Here is a 20557-nt window from a genome sequence, read left to right as displayed (position 1 = left end):
ACCTTATATAGAAAACTTTTTTATAATTAAAAATGAATCCAAACGTATGCACATAAAGAGCCACTGACCCAGAAGCAGCTCAAGCCTACGGCATTAGCATAGAAGCAAGTTCTTCTTCGCAAGAATATAATAGCAACCTGGATAATTATATCTCACAAGAGCATGTTTCTCTTCTAAAAAAAGTTAATAAGGAAGAAGAGACACCCGAAAACAATGAAAAGCAAACCAACTGGAAAGTATATGCAATTATTCTATTGTCATTGGTATTAGTTATTATACTTGCTTGTCTTTATATTCGATTTCTAGATTCTCTTCCAATTATTGACATATCTATAACAACTACTTGTAAAGAATGTTGATTATGTATTAATATAAATTTAGACTAGTCATTTATATAAATAGGCACTGGTTATAGAGTGATATTATTATATAACTTATAAAAATATGAGTATTAATTCTAATTTTTAGCTATTAAGTGGGCATTAATACCTAATAAAAACATGCATTTATATGTTCCATGTCTATTCAATTTTTATTCTAAATTTGTATCATTTGTTTTTTTGGATCATTTATCTGTCTCTATGCTTATTCCATTTTGCTGTAGTGATCAATTATTTCGGGTTATTATGGATGCCTTAGAGAAAAGATAAAAAGTCTTGTTATGTTTAGAAAATGAATATGTAATACCTAACAAATATCGAATTAAAATCTCTTTCTGACTTATATTAATAATAGAGATTCAGCTAAACCATTGTTTTTAATGATTTGTAATATACCTCGAAAGTAAAATTATTTATTCTTTATACATTTATTTTTATAAATAGTGGCATTACTTTAATTAATATTCTTGTACTAACTAGCCTTTATTATAACAGAAAGACAATTTGAATAAACCTGAAAAACACCTAGAAATATAAGAAACTCATAAACACTAATACTATATTTAAACTACGCGCGGAATAAACTTATTCTTTTCAATCACCTGAATGTGCTTGAGCTGAACAACTTTAGTTACATTTTCTGCACCAACCAAAAAGTGATTTTTTTTAACGGATATTTCTTCTAGAACCATCCAATGCACTGGGCCATCATTTGAGTTTTCTTCATTTGATCTATTTGATTTCTTAATTATAACAATATCGCCAAATTCTGGCATTTCTATTTTCTTTGTGACTAATGACTTAAACAGAAAGCTTTCCTTTGGAGGAATGCCCTTTTCTTCTAGTTTTGTTGGGCTCCATGGTATTGTTCTTCTATAGTTGTTTAGAGTGTGCCCGTACAGCATATTCAGTTCTTTAATATGCAATATTGGCTTGTTGGCTTTATTCTTAAACAGCATCTGCGGTGTTATATTAGTACAGTTTTGCTGCTTTCTGTTGAGTTTTGTAACTATCCAGTCTATTATACCAAGCCAAGTCTTTTGATTATCTGATTTATGAATATATCTTCTTAGCTTTCCCTTAAACGCAAAGAACATTCTCTCTGCCTCATTACATCCCTCATATTTTTGATTTCTTGCATTTCCATGCACATATGTGATCGGTGCTGCCGTTTGTATTCCTATGCTGTCTATTGAAATATTGCTCATACTTTTCCCAGCATAAATCCAAGCTGGCTCACCCTCCACGCGGAATAAACTACGCATAGCCATGATTATTTGACTGCTGATGTTTATACAATTAGTCAATGGATATATAAAATGATATCCAGAATATGCATCTATAATATGCAATATATGCGTATATCCCTTATTATAATCCTTATATGCAATAAGATCGATTATAGAGAGATTTAGCCTTTCCATAGGCTTAGTTGTGTCTGGAATAGGGATCTTTGCACTGTATACAAAAGATTCTTCCTTCTTTTCCTCTGCGCTCTGTTGTGTAGGCTGTGTGTCCTTTTCTGATAAATCCTGCTTTATTTTTAATTTTTCATTATACTGGCTTTCTGCTTTTTTACATCCACTGCAGTTTTCTATTAATTTACTAATTCGCTCCTTTTTAAACCCGAACCACTTGTTCTTTATTAGCCTCCACATCTTATAGAGCTTTAAATGGCCGTGGGTGGATTCTAATTGATTGAATATTTTAACAATTGCCTCTTGGTCATCATCCCCTATTGCAAATAGCTTTTCCTTATTCTCTCCTATTTGTATATAGAGCCTCTCGTTGTTCTCAATCTGAAACTGCTGGGAGTTCTTTATAAAAATCTCTAGTGCTGATTTTGTCGTGTATCTGGGAAGAACACCAAAAATTAGATAGTTTTTTATGTTCTGAATTAGTTCAATTGTTAGTTTAATTCCAAAGGCATGCTGGGTCTTCATTATTAAGGATTTCCTTCTAAAATATTTTAATATATGATTTTTAGAGATTTAATTTTCCTTTAGAAGTTTCTAAGTATTAAAAATTTATTTGGCACTTCTTAATAAGGTATAGTATAACGCATTGCAGCGCATAAATATATTTAATGATTTAGTTCGCGTATATATCATATGTATCCAAAAGCAATTAGAAATTATTTCAAAATTAATGAAAGCAGTGCTATTTATAATAATATACTGCAACACTATATAAATTGCTAAGAAGAACTCAGGCCTGTTAATAAAGACTAAATAAAAGAATATTTAATGTGAACTATGCATGATTTATTAAAAATAAAATATTATTTATGTCTTACATAACTTATATTTATTATAAAGGAGAGAAAATAGAAAGGAGAAACTCTGAATTATATAAATAGAAATATAGTCTAAAAAGAGAAAATTTATAAAGGAGAATTGAAAAATATGGATGAATAATCACAAGAAAAGAGGCAGGGCATAAAGAAAAAGAACAAAAAGAAAAGATAATGAAAGATATTTCAAAATGAATTTCTAAATGTTGGTTTTGGATAGTGAGATCCAGAACAGTAAAGAAACAAATGTTTATATTGAGGATCAAAATGTAAACATACAAAACCAATGCCAGATCAATGATTGGAAATCGTCTATATAAGGACGACGTGGATTCAATAAATAACAAGTTTTCGTATGTCTAAGTCTTTAAGGAAAAAACAGCTCTAAACAATATGTAAAACAATTTGAAGTAAGTGCAGTTATCAAGAAAAGAGCTGTAACTTCATGTTTCAGAATATAGTATATAATATGATGTTTTATTTACAATAATATGTAGTGTATTATATGATTTGGCAACTACACTGCCTCTGGAGTGCACATATTTGGTCTAAGAACGTGATCTAAAGAGTGCATAAACTCTGGAATCACTACTTTCTTTACTATATCACTTGAATTTCCATTTGGGCATGATAATGGTGCTCGGAAAATCTCGCGCACAGCTGGCAAAAGTCTTCTTAGTCCTATTCCAACTATATCATCACAGGTGTGCACAGATGTATAGAGCAGAGGACTGTTTATCTTAATGTTTACAATGTTTCGAAGTTGCTCTTCTGTGTAAATAGTTCCCTTACACTTTAAAAGATAAAGGAAGTCTTGAAGAAGAGCCTTTCCCTCTGCTTTGTCATTCATAATGGTTACGTCCATTCTTTGTAAGTTAGGAAGTGCTTTAAAAATCTTTTCAAGTGTCACTGCTGTTGGAATAAAGTCCTGCCCTCCATTCTCTGCTTTGTCAAATCCTGGGTCAAAGTATGTGAATGCAAAAAGTTTGACTTTTTTCTTTACAAGATTATCTTTAGACTCAAGCGCAGAAACAATTTCAGAGTTCATAATTGCAACATCAGTTATATCTATAGACTCAACACTTTGAATTTTGAGAATTTTTTTAAACATATTAACATATGCCGCTTCCTGCTGGGTGCTCTCTCCATACAGCCTGACCGTTTTAATATTCATCTTTTCTCGCGCAATTAATGGAAGTTCAGAGTCCTTATAAGGCTCTTTCAGCTCATTTTCTGGCAGAGAAATTTTTAGATCACTAAGATTATATAGTTTTTCTAAGTTCAGTTCCTCAAATACGTAGTCATATGGTGACACCAGTGTTTCTATATTGGCAGCGTTTGGTACTGAAATAGAAAACTTTCCCAAGAAATTTGGGCTCCTATGGTTCAGCCTAAAGAGGCAGGGATGGGATTTGTCTACACAGACTCGATCTCGATATAGCTCCGTCATAAACCCAACTTCAGTAAAGTTCATCGCAAGTATCTGCTTCTTTCCAAATTCATTTAGTGAATTATAATCATATATAACAAACCCAGACATAATTGGCTTCATTCTTCTTTCAGACCGTTTTTTTTCTATGTCTAAGACTATGTTAACAAGAGACAGGTTGTTCTGAATTCTTTTAAAGTTACCTAAAGATCGCATATAAACCACTCGAACCAGCTGGAACACCTCCATAACCGAACTGAACTGCAATTCTGGAATCTCTAGATCCTCTTGTATAACCACTTCAATGTTTTTAACTTTTAGCTGGTTATTATATAGTAGATAGTATGAAAGTCCAACATAATCTGTGTTTGGTGCTTTTTTGTTGCTAAAAAATAGCTGGATGCCTTTTTTACCCAGAACAGAAGTTTCCTTTACATATGTCACAATCTTCTTTAGATTATTGTCCTTTACAGTATTACATAGTGTAGAAAACAAATACCAAAATACATCTAAGTTAACTTCTCTTCTTAGTAACCATTTTATCCAGCTTTTACTATCAATGCGCCGGGGAGGAACTTCTGCCATCAGGACATGTCTATTTTTGTATCTAATATCTCTAAGAATCTTTAGATATTCAGAATTTGCATTTTCATTGAACTGGAGAAGTACTCTTAGATTTTCTTTAAAGCACTCTCTTTTTGTCATGTCCATTTTAAACTTTTCTTTTATATGTATTGGAATTCTTACATATTTATCCATGGAAAAAATCTCATAGAGGGCCAGGATTGTGTTTATATCTCGAATTGAGAGGTAAAGCCCCTCGTGTTTAGCAAAGTGGGGAATATTTGCCATTTTTACCATTGTTATAAAATTGTCTAGGTATACATCGTATATGTGTAGCTTTTTACCTAGCTCCCAGTCTCTTTGCAGAGTTAAAAAGTATTCTTTTGTATAGAACACCGATATTACCGTGCGCTCAAACATTTCATCATTTATATATGGTCGTACTCTTCCTTTCTTCTTTTTCTCTATATCTTCTAAGTATTTCAGAGCCTGTGTATACTTTTCTATAGGCTTAAACCCAGCGATAAAGGACTTTGGTAGTTCCTGCACTTTAGGTGTGTGGTATGCTTTTTTATTGAAAAATGCTGTATATGGAAGGATATTAATTGTCCCAGGCTCATCACTATTAGTAGATTTTTCTAGTGAAAATACCGATGGAAGAAGGAGTAACAGCATTCTTATAGCTTGAATAGATTTAGAAAGTGATTTGTGGTGCAATTTCATATCTACTAAAACACTAACTGTATAAAAAGATATAGATGAAACCGTGTATCAAGATGGGAAATAGCTGATTGATTTCTTGATGAAAAATAATTTGTTGTTTCAAAAAGTGATTAGATCTGAAACTGAAAGTGGCATGCACCATATAGATTCTACTCCATTAAGCATCAATGAATCTTAAGAAAGGCAACAGTGTTTGTGTACATAAACATATGTTATGTATACTGTATATGTGTTTAGCTACTATATATAAGCTAAATGCTGTAGTTTATACCGATTAATGTGTAGACAATAATAGTTCTTAAAATACTATCTAGTGCGCCTTATATCATATTTTAGTTTACTAATCTCATGTGTCCATCTTACTTATTTGTATATTTCAGCTGTCTGATTAGTAATAGTTAACTGTTTTCTACTATAGAATGCACCCAAAAATTAAAAAAGAGTCCATTAGTAAATTTTCAAATATTTTTAATGCTTCACTTTCTAAAATAAATATAAATAATTAAAATAATATTCTGGCAACAATGCAGTTCAATATAATTTCATGTGAATAAGATCTCAGGTCATATATAAATAGAACGGATTTATTTTTATTAATGAAGAATGTATTATGCCGTAGTGAACTTATCTATAAAATGCGGCATAAGTATTTTTGACTTCTTATTAGAATGTGCATATTTGTGCCTGCTCGTCTTACTAGTTCTTTATAAAAATGACGATAGAGCAAACAATAATATTAGCCAAAACAAAGACAGCGGCAAATAGCATAAACGAAAATATAACAAGCAACAATTTGTTAACAGACGATTCTAAGCAGTTCTGAAGTATTGTTGATTTGGCGCGCTGTTCCTGCAGTATCTCTACTGGAAGTGCTGTTTCATTCATGCTTTGAAACTTCTGTGAATTTTTATACTTTTGCACGACAATTGGATATTTTATCAGCCAGGCCCCTTTACTTGAACAGAAGACCAATAAACAAGAGCGCCCCTAGGCCGACAACAGTGACTATTAGAATAAGCATAAAGCTATCTTTCTTCACTGCATCCAGCTTCTGCATAATATTCTGGATGGTCAGTCTGTCCTTTGTGCTTTTTTGTATGACTTGGTCGATGTATGAAATATCCTCAGTGACTGCGTCATTGCATCTAGCAGATAAGTCCTTTAAATCCAGCACAGCGCGTTTAAGCGTTTTCATTTTCTCATTTTCTTCTAAAATAATCTGTGCTTTCTTCTCTTTCTCCTGTGAGTCTGGCATAAATATTCAAAATTTGTAAAGAATAAATAGAAGGGAGGTTTTATTCAAATCTCTTTGTCTTTGCTCTTCCGGTACCAGTTCTCTTAGCAGCAATCTGTCCAACCTTCTGCCCAGGTGGTGCATTTCTACCGACACAAGATGACTTTCCTATGTGCTGGTGGTTACCTCCTCCGTGTACGTGGTCAACTGGGTTCATAGCCACACCTCTAACTCTTGGCCAAGCTCCAAGCTTTCCTCTAGCCTTCTGTTTGTAGTATGCTCTTCCGGCTTTAAGCAGAGGCTTCTCATGCACTCCACCAGAGGCAATAATTCCTATCATAGCTCTGCAATCTCCACTCAGTGTTTTCTTTATACCTGATGGAAGCTTTATTCTAGACTCATTCTTATCTGGGTTGTATCCTACTACAGTTGCGTATGATCCACTGGTCTTTGCAATACTTCCTCCATCCCTAACTACTCTCTCAACTGAGCAAATAACAGTACCATCTGGCATGTTCTTTAAGCACATGGTGTTTCCTAGAGAAAGAGGAGTTTTTTCTCCAAAGTATATTGTTTTTCCAGTGTACATGCCTTCTAATGCGACCAACACTACTTTTTCTTTCTTAATAGTCTTGTCCTCATTCACCATTGTGATCATGGCAAGTGGGGCATTTCTACCTCTCTCGTGAACTATTTCTGATACAATACCCTCTCTCATCTCTTCGGTGGGCTTTGGGAATTTTGTTGCTCCCTTTTTGTACATTTTGTTTGTTCTGTTGTGAGGCTTTGATAGTCTCTGCTTCCTTAGTACTTTGGACATTCTATTATCTGGGGTATTAAAAAATAAAATTAAATAGAAACGCAAATATGAATTTGCATTGATTTAGTGCAATAAGAGAGCAATCTGTTATAATTATACTGCTGCCACAAAAACACAGAGATTGCGACGCTTTATGTACAAACAAAGCACTTCTATTCACAGCCGACTGGGCTGTTTTCTATTTTTATGCAAAGAATATTTTCTTTTTATGGATTACAAAAAACAGTTGCAGACAGAGTACAGTGAATGGAATAATAAAAAGGTGAAAAAGTACCAGAGAGCCATACAAGTAAAAGGATACACTGAGGAGCAGATATACAATCAAATAGAAAATATAACAAACATAGCCATAAAAGAGGTAGAAGAGTATTTAGTAGATTATATGAACAAAGAACCACTAAGTGAAGAGGGGTCCGCAGATGAAGAGAGTTCTGAAGGTGCCAATGAGGTAAGTGAAGTATCTGGGGAGAGTGAATCAGAGCACTCAGAAGTAGAGGATGAAGATGATTTAAGTGTATGTAGTGATAATGATGAGGCAGAAAGCAATCAATCTGAGGATGCTGATGGCGAATTATCTGACGTACAAAGTGTTGATCTGGATAAATTAGATGAAGTAGAGAGTAATGACCATGACTACTCTTCTGGTGAATTAAATGACATTTATGGATATTTAGAGAATGAATGCGAGGAGTCTGGGGATCTTTTAGATGAGCCTGCTTTGGATACGTTAAGAAAGCTTGGGAAATAACAGAACTTTTTTATGCAGAAAATATTTTCATTGACGGTTCATGGACAGACAGAAACAAATTGAGAAAATTGAAAATGAGCTAGTAAGTAAAAAACCGTGGTATGAGAAGGGAGAAGTGTCTGTGAAGGAGCGACCAAAGAATTCGCTGCTATTTGATGAAGACTGTGACTCTGATGAGTTTGTAAGAAATATTGAATTTATTCGGAATAAAACCACATTAAAAATAGAGAATACGGTTGACGTGTTGATAGAGCGAATTGTAAAGGATCGAATAAAGCGAAAAGAGTACGACAATCCCAGAAAAACTGTGCAAAAAAAGAAAGAGACTGTAATTGAAGTGGCTGATAAAGAGGAAAAAACTGTTGTTCATGACATCTTAGACGGAAGACGCAGTGAGAATGATAAGTTTATGGAACCCAGCGAAATGATTCGGCTGTTCAATGAAATAGACAGCGCATTAGTAGAAATATCAGACAAATCGTATACGGGAAGCAGGCCTATGCAGACCACAAGCAAATAGTAAGTTATATTATAATAATACCCCACATAATAAAGTCTAAGTAAGTATTATGCTCAACTATTTTAAGTGTATTTCTTTTAATTTAAAATATATTGAGAATTGGCAGAAATTAGTGCATTTTTACTAATAAGCACTTAAATTTCATGGTTATTACTATCTTTGGGCACTATTTATGTGCAACCAGCGATTAAACGGTTTTTTTAGTTTAACGAATAACCCGGACTTTCTTGCTGCCTAGTGAATATTCTATATAAAAATTCACTATGCAAGAGATTCTAACTAATATAAAGATATCTTGGTTGAATGCATTCTAAATGATGCGATATAGACAAGAATCTATCGCCACGCATAAATACAAGATAAAGCAGATTCGGATCAAAAACAAATAACTATACAGTAATGCGTATTTACTTCAACTTATCATAAACAGCATCACCGTATACAGAAGAAACAAAACTAGAGGCGCATTGCATCTGCATCTAATGATCAATGACATTTAAATTTCCTGTTACAACCTTATCATCCAAGACAGTGCCATCTGCAATACTTATAGATTTGCCCTCATCTGCAACGATAATGACAGTTCCTTTGAACTCTACATTCTTTCCTATAGTTACATTGCCACTAACAATCAAATGATCTAAGTCGTCAATGGCCACTGGGCCTTTAACATGCTTTTTATAGTTAGAAACAGTTTTAAAACAGTCTCCTACTAAACGAATGATAGGAATAGTGTCTGTGATTCTATTAGGAGAGATCGAGAGTGTTCCGTGCGCTATTTTAAAGAGTGTACTTTGGAGCAAAAACAGATCGCTGCATGTCTTAACAGGCAAAAATCTGTTGCGAGGAACAACCAGGCCCTTTGCATTCGAAAAGTATCGAATGGACGCACCGATGGCAGTTTCCAGCTGAATAACACTTTCTCCATTTGGAAGCTTTTTCTTGTTTTCAATTATTTCTAATTCCATAATGTTTTGGTCTAAGTTTTTCTTCAGTGTTGGAAGATGTATCCATATAGAGTTAGTGTTAAATATCTTGAATTTTCGGATACTTGTAAAGTCTGTCTTATTCTCTTCTGGAACCTGTGCTATTTCCAAAAGGCGCAGCGCATTATTGTATTCAATCAAGGTGCCTCCCTTTACATCAGCACGGGTTTTCTTTGTTACCTCCATTAAAAAGTCAACCTCTTCTTTAATGACATACTGCAAAATAGACAGATCAACCACAGCCTTTAGATTGTCTATGTTACTAACAAATAAGTACTCCTTTCCCTCATCCAGAAGCTTGTCCAGCATGCCAGACTCGTTTAGAGACTCAAACAGATCCCCGTGCCCCGGCGGATACCATCCATCAGACTCTTTCACAGAGGGATCTGATAGCACAGGGAGAAGTGTGTCCGAAAATATTCTGGGAAAGGCGCTCTGCTCAAAAGACCACACTCCTTTGTATTTACTGGTTAGCTTTCCCGTCTGTGTATGCGTGTTATAGCTGTTCATCAGAACAAGCGGAACACTTGTGTTGTATTTAGTGTTGAAATGCTCTAGCTGCCTAACTGTTAGATCGATAAAGTTCAAGTAGTTCTTTACTTCTATTGCACTCTTAGGCCCAGTGCACCCCATTGATGTGCCAAGCCCACCATTTAGCTTTAGAACAGCAAGTTTATTAAGAATCTCTGTGATGTTGCCATTCTCCTGTGATTGAATGTCTTCATAGTTTACCATCATTTCTGCAGGGGGAGGTGATATTTGTGACCAATCAATTGTGTCTGATCTGGTCTTTAAATACCTAGCAAATATCTTTGAAAACTTCCTTAGATCTTCTGGCTTTGCTCGTTCATACTTTTCTAGCCCTTTCAGCTCTTCCTCCATCAGTGGCATAAGACTCTCTGCCCCTCTCTGCTGAAACTCGTATGCTGTATCAACTCTTGTAAGCTCTTCTTGACTTATCCCTTCTAATACCGAAGGTCCTACTTCCTGTGAACTGTTGTCTCCCATATAAATAAAAAAGCACTTCTATTTATACTTGCTCTATTTTAACTGATCCATTCTGAAACCCTATTTACTATATTTCTGCTTTGTATTCTGTGGAATTCTATGTTTTCAGCCTTTCTTATTTGCCTCATGCTTGCATCAGGAATAGCGGCCAGTGTTCTAAATAAGTATATAGTATCACAGCTACACATAGAAGGAAAGTTTTTTATTTTATCCATCCAAACAATTTTTCTTCTTCTCCTTCTTTCTATTATAAACCTCTTTGTTTTTAGCACAGACGCCCTTAAAAGCATTTCATTTTCATCAGCTGGCCCCTGGATACTCTCTGCTGTTTCCTTAGTTATCATGATATATTCTGGGCTGGAGGCGAATGCACGCCTTTCTATTTCTCTTTTCACTGTTCTAAAAAATCTTACAATCCCAATTATTGCTGCACATGATGCACTGTTTAATAATTACAACATAACAGTTCTTACTATTATTTCGTTTTTTCTGGTTATTATAAGCTCCTTTTTAGGCGCATACTCTACTGACAAGAAAAGAAAAGATTCGATTTCATTTATGGGTATTGTTTGGATGACACTTAATTGCTTTTCATCTGCATCATATATCATTCGATTCAACCAAACGATACGAGAAACCAATATAAGCAGCACACTTGCTGCCTGGGTGGTAAACGCCCTTGCATTCCCTCTAATTCTGGGTTTCTTTGCTGTAGAAGGAACAAAGAGTATTAAATCCTCTAAGATTAAAGATCTACTTGTTATCGCAGTGTCTGGTATTGCTGCGTGCTGTATCTCTGTTTCCAATGCGCAGGCGGCATATACATTCTCTACCACTACAATTGCTGTAATTAACGCACTAAATAAACTCCCTATTGCAGCAAGCGGGGTGATCTTTGGGTTTGAAACAACAGGGCACTCCCTTAAATGGATTGCAGTATTTTTAGGAGTAACCTCCTCTATACTCTATGCAGCCTCTCGCATGCCCTCCTACCAGTCGTAATGTAAAATATAATTTTCTATTGTTTTGCTTTACTTTGTATATCATTTGAAATTCCCATTCATTAAATTATAAACTTGTACATCTACGAAATTCTTCTAAATTTATATGTATGTTTTTAAATTTATTTCAAATTATTCTCTGATATTTCATATATCCGGTACACGTCAATCCGATGGTTTAGTGAAATATTCTGGTGTATGTTATATTTACTATATGGGGCATCTGGGGAGTCCTTCCCTGCTATATATATTCTCTTGACTCTGCCATGAACTAGTGCCATTCCACAAACAAGACACGGCTCGCTAGACAATACGACAGTGCGCCCGGTGCATAAGTATTCGCTTGTACTTCTTGATACGGTTTTAATCATTCGTATTATTGCGTGCTGGAAGGCAGTGCTTGTTTCTTCTGCGCTTGCAAATGCTGTATGCAATGCTAGGCTGTCTGTGTCTGGACCCTCTAAGATTATGGAAGAAATAGCGCATTCTTCTTTATTTGTATTTAGTTTTTTAACCAGTTTCTGTATGGCAAGTGGCAGTTCAGTTGATTCAGGGAGGCCTGGCTTGACTGAGCATGGCCAGTGCGCAATTGCTTCTTTTATTTCGTTTTCTGTTCTTGGCTCTGTTTTTGGTATTTGAGCAGTGAATATTTTATTTGTATCTAAGCCCAGTGACTCTAAAAATTCTTTATACAGCCTTTCTGACTTTATATAGTCAAGCTGTGTGCACAATAGAACAGAGAGACTTTCTCCATTCGGCTTTATTCTTTTAAGAAAACCAGGCTTATTTTGGAAGTATTTAGAGACTTCTCTAATTAAATCGCTGCTGTTCTTTTTAGACACAGATATACCCAGCCATGTTTCTAGCTCTATGGGGCGGTTCTGTCTTATTCTAGAACAGTACATAATAAAAAAGTTTTATAGCGGTTTACATGAATCTAACGTATATTACTATAAATTTATTGCTATTGCCTGCAGCCGTAATGTAATGCAGACAACTTGGCCATCTCACCAGCAACGTCATTCATACAGGGATAGCTTTTAGGTTGTGTGTTGCCGCAAGCGCCAAGATTCATTCCTAGTCCAGGGGTGACCCCCAAATTAGTGTTCCAGAGATTCAGGCCTTGGCCTATTTCCTTCTGCTCATAATCATCACAGCATCCACCCAGTGACACCTGTGTTGCCTGGCTGCAAGGAGGAGCGGGCTTGCTGCACTCGTTAAGTTTCTGTTGGAATGAATTCTCACACTGGGCAGCACCAAGTATTCCTATCATTGAAGCTGGGTTTAAAGGGCATTCTGTAGGATTTTTCTTCTCGGGAATTGACTGCTCTTGAAGGGATCTTAGCATCATTGCATTAAGATCTGAATTACAGCAGCCACCTAATGTTACATTTGTTCTCTGTGAATTTAAAATCTCATTAACTTTTTTACACTGATTAGTAACATTTTCTGGACAGGTGTTATTAGCCTTCATTTGTGCTATTATATCAGTAATACCAGAAGAAAGACAGTTTCCACCCAAAGAGCTAAATTCTCCCATTCCAGGCAATCCACCAGAGCAGGAGCTAGGCATCATAGGTTGTACTCCACTACCGATGCCACCGCCCATGCCTCCTCCTATTCCACCAGAGCAGGGGCTAGGCATCATAGGTTGTACTCCACTCCCGATGCCACCGCCCATGCCTCCTCCTATTCCACCAGAGCAGGGGCTAGGCATCATAGGTTGTACTCCACTCCCGATCCCTCCAAAGGCATCACTGCTGCCGCATCCACATGAACTGCCCATATCCCCACGGGAATTTCCAAACCCTATAAAAGAGCTATTTCCACACTGGTTTGGCTGCGGAGACTTTAGCGCCATATATTCCTTTATAGCAGCATAACCACCTGTAAGTCTTAAATTCAGCATGCCCAAAAGCGCCTTTTTAAATTCAAAACACGTGTTATATGATGCAGGGACGGTTTCTGCTGTTAATACTTGGAATGGATTTATGGTTCTAATCAGGGCATCTAAGCACTCGGTTCCTGTATTTTGTGGAATAAGGCCCATGTTCATTAGCATGTCCATGTCTAAACACTGTGCTGAAGAGCTTCCAAATCTCATAATAGCTTTCTTTGTCTCTCTGATTATAGCAGACAGCTTTTCAATGTTTTCATCCCGCTTGCATGCCGCATTTGGAAGGCAGCTGCATAGCCCCAGAATATTTTCTTGTGGAATGCCTACCATTGATTCTATTGCGCCTGCTTTCACAACCCCCCCATAAAAAACTAAAGACAATGCTAGCGTACTTATGACTACTTTGATATTTATCATTATCATAGACCGATCCATCTGATTAAATACCACGAGATCTTACTCAGTTTTGAATCTCCCCAATCACTACTATGTTTTATATCCCGTGTCAAAAATAAACTCAAACAAAACAGGTTTTATCTTGCAAGCCGCCATAAACAAACAGGTTTTGTTTGCGTTTGCTGATTGACGACATAAATCACATTTAGGCAACTTCTAGTTAATTAAATCAATCAGTAAAGACTTTACATCTTCTGACTTGCAAAATATCTTCACTGTGGCTTTTGTAGAAGGCCCCTTTTCTTTTATAATGGCTTTGACCAGTATAGGCTGCTTTGTATACATAAAGATTCCTTTCCATTCTAGCGCACTGTCACTTTCCTCCACTTCCATCTTAAATATGTTTTTTAGCTCTTTGATGACCTCATTCTTGCCCATGCTAAACTTATACTCCTTGACTAATGGCGAGCTGTCTACTTCTTCTTCTGGGATGTCTATTCCAGGAGAAATGAAATCTGTTATAGATATTTCAAAGTTGTTTAGCCGAACCTCTCCAACTTCATAGTCCCTGTTGTCATACACTGAATATCCAAATGTACTTATTATCTCTGTCCCACAGAGCGACTTGTAGTCAGAAATTGGTATCTTTATGTCAACCTCAGTAGACTGCCTTCCTCGGAGATAAATCATCTCTTCACTAATGCACTTATCCTCTAGGAACACTCTTAGACGGCCTTCTTCCAACACTAAGTCAATTTTGCTTGTTATTCTGTACTGAAGAACTATAAAGTCAGAAAACGTGTTTTTAACAACAGAAATTCCAAATTCGCTCTCACTTCTGTTTAGCTCTATTCTGCATGAAGCCTGCAGCTGGGTGGAGTTGAACTTTGATTCTAACTGGCTTTCTTCTTTCTTTGTAACGAAAATATCAGCATCCTCTTCTAATCGGTCAATTACCATTTGGTTAATTTCACTCTTCTCTTTCAAAACATCGGTACTGCAGCCATCTGAAAACAGAATGTGCATTGGGTTCTGTTTATCTGTGACAGCCAGTGAAAGATTTACTGCTGGCTGCACGTTTTCTCCATCCAGTATAATTCTATTCAGCAAAGAAACAGAATGCTCCTGGGTCTGTGTGTCTATTAGTGCTCCTAGTATTTCTACAGTGACCCTAGGATATGATGAGTCCTCAACATACCCAGAAAGTATTCCCTCCAAAGACTTTTTTAACTCTTTGTCTTCTGTTATTCTCTGCACCTTTGCAATATTGTGAATAATCTTCACCTTATAGTTACAGCTTCCTGGTGCATTAAGCGCCTTTTTAAACAACTCGTCCCAAGAAGTCCCCTTGAACCTGTCGCACATCCCAGTAACCGACTCAACAATAGAAATTTTCTGTGCTTCGCCCAGTTCAGATAGCAGCATTGGAAGCGTTTTAGCAATTTTACTTGCAGTCTTTTCAGTTCCTATTTTTAAAAGAATCCCCATAGCAAGAAGCGCTACACTGCTGCTGTTTGTAAGCATGCCCTCTATAATTTCTCTAAGTGGGAGCAATTTCTGCCGGTACTGGCCACATAGCATGTCTACCGTTCGTAAAGCAGCAATTTTTATTACAGTGCTGTTTGACTGCAGTAGTCTTTTCAAGCCCTTTACTGCCCCGTCCAGAAGACTAGTTGCACTAGGAAGCAAATGCACATGCCTCAGCGCTTCAATAAAAGAAGCCATGCTATTTTCATCTAATACTAAATATTGCGAAAAAAGCTTAACTGCCAATGGATTTGACAAGTGCTTTGACAGATACCTAACAATCTGAACAGAAGTAATGCCTTTTGCAGATACGTTCTTCAAAACCCCAATTACTTCTCGGCTGTCCTGTGGCCGTACTTTGCCAACAAAAAGGATAGCATTTCCCAGAGGGCCATTTGCTTTTAACCCATTTATCCAGCTGCATCCACTGAACCACTCACTAAGCGACTGGTTTGAAAGAAATAAAAGAACAGGAACGATCATATTTAGTGTTCCATACTCTGTTTCAATAAGAGCCTGCTGCACATACTTAGAACAGTCGTCCAGCATCTGCTCTGGCGTTATTTGTAAAAGAAGTTTCATGGCTTCTGCTCTTAGCCCGTCTTTCTTTGCTATGTTATTTATTAAGGCGTTAATTGCCACAAATGCCCCAGAAGAAAGGCCTGCCACATTCCTAATGAAGGCATATGACAGTGTTTTAAGGTATACATCTCTTGTCTGAAAAGAGTGCAGCAGTCTAGATATAACTGTATCTATTTCCAGTTCAGTGAACTCAGTGTCTCTCATTTCTTTTAACACATTTACAAGTGCACAGGTGCATTTCCTTGTAATAATGGCTCTTTCTGTGAAAGCGCTCATTTCCCCTATTACCTTCTCTTTACTCTGCCTGTCCATTCGCATCCTAATAATTACAATAAATAATTATTTATAGTTTTATAATAATAAAATAATACAGAAACACATAACATAAATAAGAATTTAGATTTATTACAAATCAAAAGCAGCTGCCTTTTCTGGTGCATCTTCCTGGTCATTTTTAATCTGCTGGTGACGAATTAGTGCCTCTGCTCTACGCATAATTACTTCTTCACTTACACCAAGGGTTTCACAGACTTCTTTAGTAAGGCCTTCTGCAAGCAGTGACTGGATCATTAGCATGTCCTTTTCTTTACCCCATCCTCTGGGAAGACCTGTTGTTTTTCGCAGTGAAGGCAATGGCCCTGCGCTGATGAGCTCAAGTCGGTCGAAAAGAGTTATTTTATTTGTGAGCACTTTTGCTAGTTCTGCATCAAATCCACTACGCCGGCTTTGTCTTTTTTTCATGTTCTCTTCTATCATGCCGATCATGTTTGTCATCTCAGTTATGATATTCCTGCCTTTGTACATTTTTACAATGCTTTCACGGTTTTTCTGTGTGGGTCTTCCAAAGAGTTCAATTGCAGCAGAAACGCTTTCCCGCTCTTCATCTGTGTCTTCCTTTTTGTTAATTACTAGAAGAATCTTACGTATGCGTGAATTTAGCTCTTCTTTAGACCTTCCCTTATAAACTGCTATTTCTTTTCCCTTTTCACTCTTTACTAGGCCTACTCGGGTCTTTTCATCTGCTTGTATGTTGTAGACACCATATCCATTAGTGCGAATCTGGCTTACCAGGAGATTGTCATCCTCAATAGACCAGTTCTTCCATTCTATCTCAGTAACACCTTTGGATTCTTCGTATGGCTCAAGTAGCTCAATCATCTGGCATCTAAAAAGAAGCCGCTGCACATCTACTCCTTCAGCAAGTTGGATTGTTTTGTCATCATTTTCCTCGTCATCTTTCTGGATTGCCCACTCCAGTGCCATGCTTAGGTCGTCTTTAACTCCTTGCTCTGTGATAGTTCTAAGTGCTCTTCTGATACTCTTTGAAACCTGTCCTTTTGTAAGCCCTTCAGCCTTTGTTCCGCGCAGTTCTACAAGCAGATCAGATAGCGCTTCTTGTTTAAGCTCTATCGTTTTGTCACTAAGATCCGCCCCGTCTAATTCTAGCTTCATCTTCTGCACGGTGGCAACTCTTTCAGAAATCTCCTCATCAGACAAAAGCCCGGCACGCGCCATTTTACGAAGGATTCTTCTAAGCCTGCTCTCAGCATCTGCTGCACGCCTTTTTATGAGAAGATTTTCCCAAAAGTCTGGATCGTCTATTTCTTCTGCCACTTGGAAAGAGGCCTTGCTGAACACGTTTCCTTTCTGATCTTCATGTCTTACTACACTAGTACGCCCTTCGAGTATTTTGTCAATGTCTTCTTCACAGAACTTTTGGTTCACATCATCTGCCTCCATGAGCACACCGTACGCCCCCTTTTTCAACAGCGACTCAACCCTTCCTTTTCTGTTGTGCGCAGAGTCTCTATCCTTATCCTTATGTAGAATTGCCCTATCCAGGCCCAGCTTCAGACTTGCTCTGTCAAACATCTCTCTTTCATAGGTGTTTCTTGTGACCAGCCTGTATATCTTCACCTCCGCCGTTTGCCCAATTCTGTGGCATCTCGCCTGGGCCTGCAGGTCATTCTGCGGATTCCAGTCGCTGTCAAAAATAATTACAGTATCAGCAGCAGTCAAGTTAATACCGACTCCACCAGCTCGGGTGCACAGCAAAAATACAAAAGAGTTCTCATCCGTGCTGAATCGGTCAATTGATGCCTGACGCACATCACCACGCACAGTGCCGTCTATTCGCTCGTATAGGTATCCCTTATACTGCAGATACTCTGCGATTAGGTCGAGGCACTTTGTCATCTGCGAAAATACTAAAACCTTGTGGCTTTTATGCAGCTTTGCAAGCAGCTTATCCAAGAACACAAGCTTCCCGCTGCTCTGTATAAGAATACGGTAGTACTCGTTTCTATCCCCCATCTCCTGTGATATATCCTGCCCATTCTCCATAAGAATCTGCTCTTCCGCGCCGGCTATTAAATACGGGTGAATACAGCACTTTCTCAGCTCCATCATAATATTCAGTAGATTTGGAGTAGAGGATCCAGCTGCGCCCAGGAATTCCATGTTCTTTTCAAGTATTGCTCTGTAGAATCTTTTTTGAATCATTGTCAGCTCAACCTCTACAATTGTCTCCTCTTTTACTGGGATGCTCTCAACATCGTCCTTCATACGACGAAGCATCAGCGGCTTGAGTAAAAGCTGGATTCTCTCAACATCGTCGGCCTCTTCCATCTTGTACGCATCAAGGAAGTATTTTAGGGAAGGGAACTTCTCCTCATCAATGAAGTTCAGAAGTGACCAAAGCTCTGAAAGGTTGTTTTGTAGCGGTGTTCCGGAGAGAAGGACTTTATGATCCACCTCGATTGACCGAAGTGTTTGCGCTGCCTTACTTCTGCTGTTTTTCAGTCTGTGGGCCTCGTCCAGGACGCTCACTCCAAACGATATAGAAGAAAGATGCTCTACTCCAGCAATTGCCATTTCATATGTTGTAAGAATGACGTCAAACAGAAGCTGTCCTGCAGGTGTCCTAAACTCAAAGTCCAGCATTATTTCTCTTGCTGGCTGTGACCCGTGATATACAAGAACCCGCAGATCTGTCCAGGCTGCAAACTCCCTTTCCCAGTGTGGAATTGTTGACAGAGGAGCTACTACCAGCGCCGGCCTCTTCAGCCCGCACTTGCTTATAATAGTGTCCACAAATGCTACACTCTGCACAGTCTTTCCCAGTCCCATTTCATCTGCAAGAATACAGCTCTGCCTAAACAGCCACTTATTAACCAGCCAGGAGACTCCCTCCTTCTGATACGCACGCAGCTCTCTTCCGCCCTTAAAAACAAAAGACTCTGGCACTCTGTCTCTTGAAGGCCTCCATCCAATTGGAGTGACTCCATTGTAAACCTTCTCCCTTCTTTTAATAAAATCTCCGTGTGCCTGCTCAAACCCTTCGCAGTCTGAAAGGTGGTCATAGTACTCAAAGGTTGAAGACTCATAGGGAAACTTTTTCCACTTAGTCAAATAAATCTTTCTTTTGGTGTTCTCATCAATATACTCCTCTTCTTCTGCTATTATTCTTTCAACTGCAATAAGATCTGGGTCAAACAAGTCCGCATCATCTGCATGCACTATCGGGGCTTTAAGGAACCGCTTGAGCCGCATCTCTCCTGTCTTGGTCTCAGTAAGCACGCTCTGTGGTACCCACTCACAGTGCAGATACGACTTTCCTCGATACTTCACATAAAATGCATTTTCAGGCTCATTGTACGAAAGTATTTTTTCTACATTATCCTCTTCCATGGGCTCTTCCTCTGCTATGCTCTCATCTACCTCCTCTTCATTATCTTCCTCCTCATCCAGCCGAATTGACTTTGATGAGATGGCAGACTTTCTTCTGGGCTTTCTGACCACATCTCCGCCAAAGTCACTGCTGTGCACAACCTCTGGGCTCTCCTGTCTCTCCACTGGCTTTTCCACATGCCTCTCCACACTCTTTGGCTTGCCAGCTATTTTGTTCATAAGCACAAGATTGTTCAGATACATCTGGTACTGAATAGTGCTTGCAAGCCCCTTGTTAACATACTGATAGTTGTGTATCTTTTCCTGCAGGTCTGCCTTTTCCGGGTTCTCTGCGCCCTGGAGGTTTATTGGTATGTGTATCTTAGGGTTTAGAAATGGGCTCTGTGGCAGCATAATTCTTCCCCCTTGAATTGGGTCTTGTAGCTCTATTTTTTCCTTCTGCGGGCGCCTCTCGGATTTAGTGAGCGGCGTTTCCAAGCACGTGTCCACCTCCTGCTCCAGTCCTTTAAGAAGCTCCTGCACCTTTTCCAAGTGACCTGAAGGGTTCTGCCTCTTACTCTCAAAACTATCTAATGACAACTTTCTTGGTCTCCCCCGGCCTGTCTTCCGTTTTTTTGCTAGGTCTTCACTCTCTTCCAGCGTGTTATCTGTGTCAAATCCTGAACTGTCAGATGTATCTAAAAAATCTGTAGAGTTATCGCTTCTGGAATCTTCTTCTTTATGCATGGTAATATGAAAATTAGCAAAAATAAATAATTG

The 20557-nt window shown here is 37.9% G+C and overlaps 11 protein-coding genes across 11 annotated transcripts; 3 read left to right on the top strand and 8 right to left on the bottom strand.

Moving 5' to 3' along the window:
- Positions 1 to 3147: 3147 nt before the first annotated feature.
- NEPG_01275 (uncharacterized protein) lies at positions 3148 to 5389 on the bottom strand (the record flags this gene model as incomplete). The annotated part of the gene is made up of 1 exon (XM_013203649.1): positions 3148 to 5389. One exon carries the CDS (start codon positions 5387 to 5389, stop codon positions 3191 to 3193), a length of 2199 nt encoding a protein of 732 aa, XP_013059103.1. The 3' UTR covers positions 3148 to 3190.
- Positions 5390 to 5966: 577 nt separating this feature from the next.
- On the bottom strand, positions 5967 to 6644 carry NEPG_01274 (uncharacterized protein; the record flags this gene model as incomplete). The annotated part of the gene is made up of 1 exon (XM_013203648.1): positions 5967 to 6644. The coding sequence occupies one exon, from the start codon at positions 6642 to 6644 to the stop codon at positions 6342 to 6344; it is 303 nt and encodes a 100-aa protein (XP_013059102.1). The 3' UTR covers positions 5967 to 6341.
- A 34-nt stretch (positions 6645 to 6678) lies between these two features.
- On the bottom strand, positions 6679 to 7443 carry NEPG_01273 (ribosomal protein L2; the record flags this gene model as incomplete). The annotated part of the gene is made up of 1 exon (XM_013203647.1): positions 6679 to 7443. One exon carries the CDS (start codon positions 7441 to 7443, stop codon positions 6685 to 6687), a length of 759 nt encoding a protein of 252 aa, XP_013059101.1. The 3' UTR covers positions 6679 to 6684.
- A 208-nt stretch (positions 7444 to 7651) lies between these two features.
- NEPG_01272 (uncharacterized protein) lies at positions 7652 to 8191 on the top strand (the record flags this gene model as incomplete). Its single annotated transcript, XM_013203646.1, has 1 exon — positions 7652 to 8191. The coding sequence occupies one exon, from the start codon at positions 7652 to 7654 to the stop codon at positions 8189 to 8191; it is 540 nt and encodes a 179-aa protein (XP_013059100.1).
- Positions 8192 to 8231: 40 nt separating this feature from the next.
- On the top strand, positions 8232 to 8711 carry NEPG_01271 (uncharacterized protein; the record flags this gene model as incomplete). The annotated part of the gene is made up of 1 exon (XM_013203645.1): positions 8232 to 8711. One exon carries the CDS (start codon positions 8232 to 8234, stop codon positions 8709 to 8711), a length of 480 nt encoding a protein of 159 aa, XP_013059099.1.
- A 461-nt stretch (positions 8712 to 9172) lies between these two features.
- Positions 9173 to 10705, bottom strand: NEPG_01270 (UTP glucose 1 phosphate uridyltransferase 1; the record flags this gene model as incomplete). The annotated part of the gene is made up of 1 exon (XM_013203644.1): positions 9173 to 10705. The coding sequence occupies one exon, from the start codon at positions 10703 to 10705 to the stop codon at positions 9191 to 9193; it is 1515 nt and encodes a 504-aa protein (XP_013059098.1). The 3' UTR covers positions 9173 to 9190.
- Positions 10706 to 10815: 110 nt separating this feature from the next.
- NEPG_01269 (uncharacterized protein) lies at positions 10816 to 11765 on the top strand. Its single transcript, XM_013203643.1, has one exon. The coding sequence runs from the start codon at positions 10832 to 10834 to the stop codon at positions 11705 to 11707; it is 876 nt and encodes a 291-aa protein (XP_013059097.1). The 5' UTR covers positions 10816 to 10831; the 3' UTR covers positions 11708 to 11765.
- Positions 11766 to 11818: 53 nt separating this feature from the next.
- On the bottom strand, positions 11819 to 12611 carry NEPG_01268 (uncharacterized protein; the record flags this gene model as incomplete). The annotated part of the gene is made up of 1 exon (XM_013203642.1): positions 11819 to 12611. The coding sequence occupies one exon, from the start codon at positions 12609 to 12611 to the stop codon at positions 11829 to 11831; it is 783 nt and encodes a 260-aa protein (XP_013059096.1). The 3' UTR covers positions 11819 to 11828.
- A 59-nt stretch (positions 12612 to 12670) lies between these two features.
- NEPG_01267 (uncharacterized protein) lies at positions 12671 to 14038 on the bottom strand (the record flags this gene model as incomplete). The annotated part of the gene is made up of 1 exon (XM_013203641.1): positions 12671 to 14038. The coding sequence occupies one exon, from the start codon at positions 14036 to 14038 to the stop codon at positions 12671 to 12673; it is 1368 nt and encodes a 455-aa protein (XP_013059095.1).
- A 177-nt stretch (positions 14039 to 14215) lies between these two features.
- Positions 14216 to 16426, bottom strand: NEPG_01266 (uncharacterized protein; the record flags this gene model as incomplete). Its single annotated transcript, XM_013203640.1, has 1 exon — positions 14216 to 16426. One exon carries the CDS (start codon positions 16424 to 16426, stop codon positions 14216 to 14218), a length of 2211 nt encoding a protein of 736 aa, XP_013059094.1.
- Positions 16427 to 16513: 87 nt separating this feature from the next.
- On the bottom strand, positions 16514 to 20524 carry NEPG_01265 (helicase DNA-binding protein; the record flags this gene model as incomplete). The annotated part of the gene is made up of 1 exon (XM_013203639.1): positions 16514 to 20524. One exon carries the CDS (start codon positions 20522 to 20524, stop codon positions 16514 to 16516), a length of 4011 nt encoding a protein of 1336 aa, XP_013059093.1.
- Positions 20525 to 20557: the final 33 nt, after the last annotated feature.

The sequence above is a fragment of the Nematocida parisii genome (genome assembly GCF_000250985.1).
Source record: "Nematocida parisii ERTm1 unplaced genomic scaffold supercont1.3, whole genome shotgun sequence".
NCBI lineage: Eukaryota > Fungi > Microsporidia > Nematocida > Nematocida parisii.
This window is presented reverse-complemented; position numbering and strand designations above follow the sequence as displayed.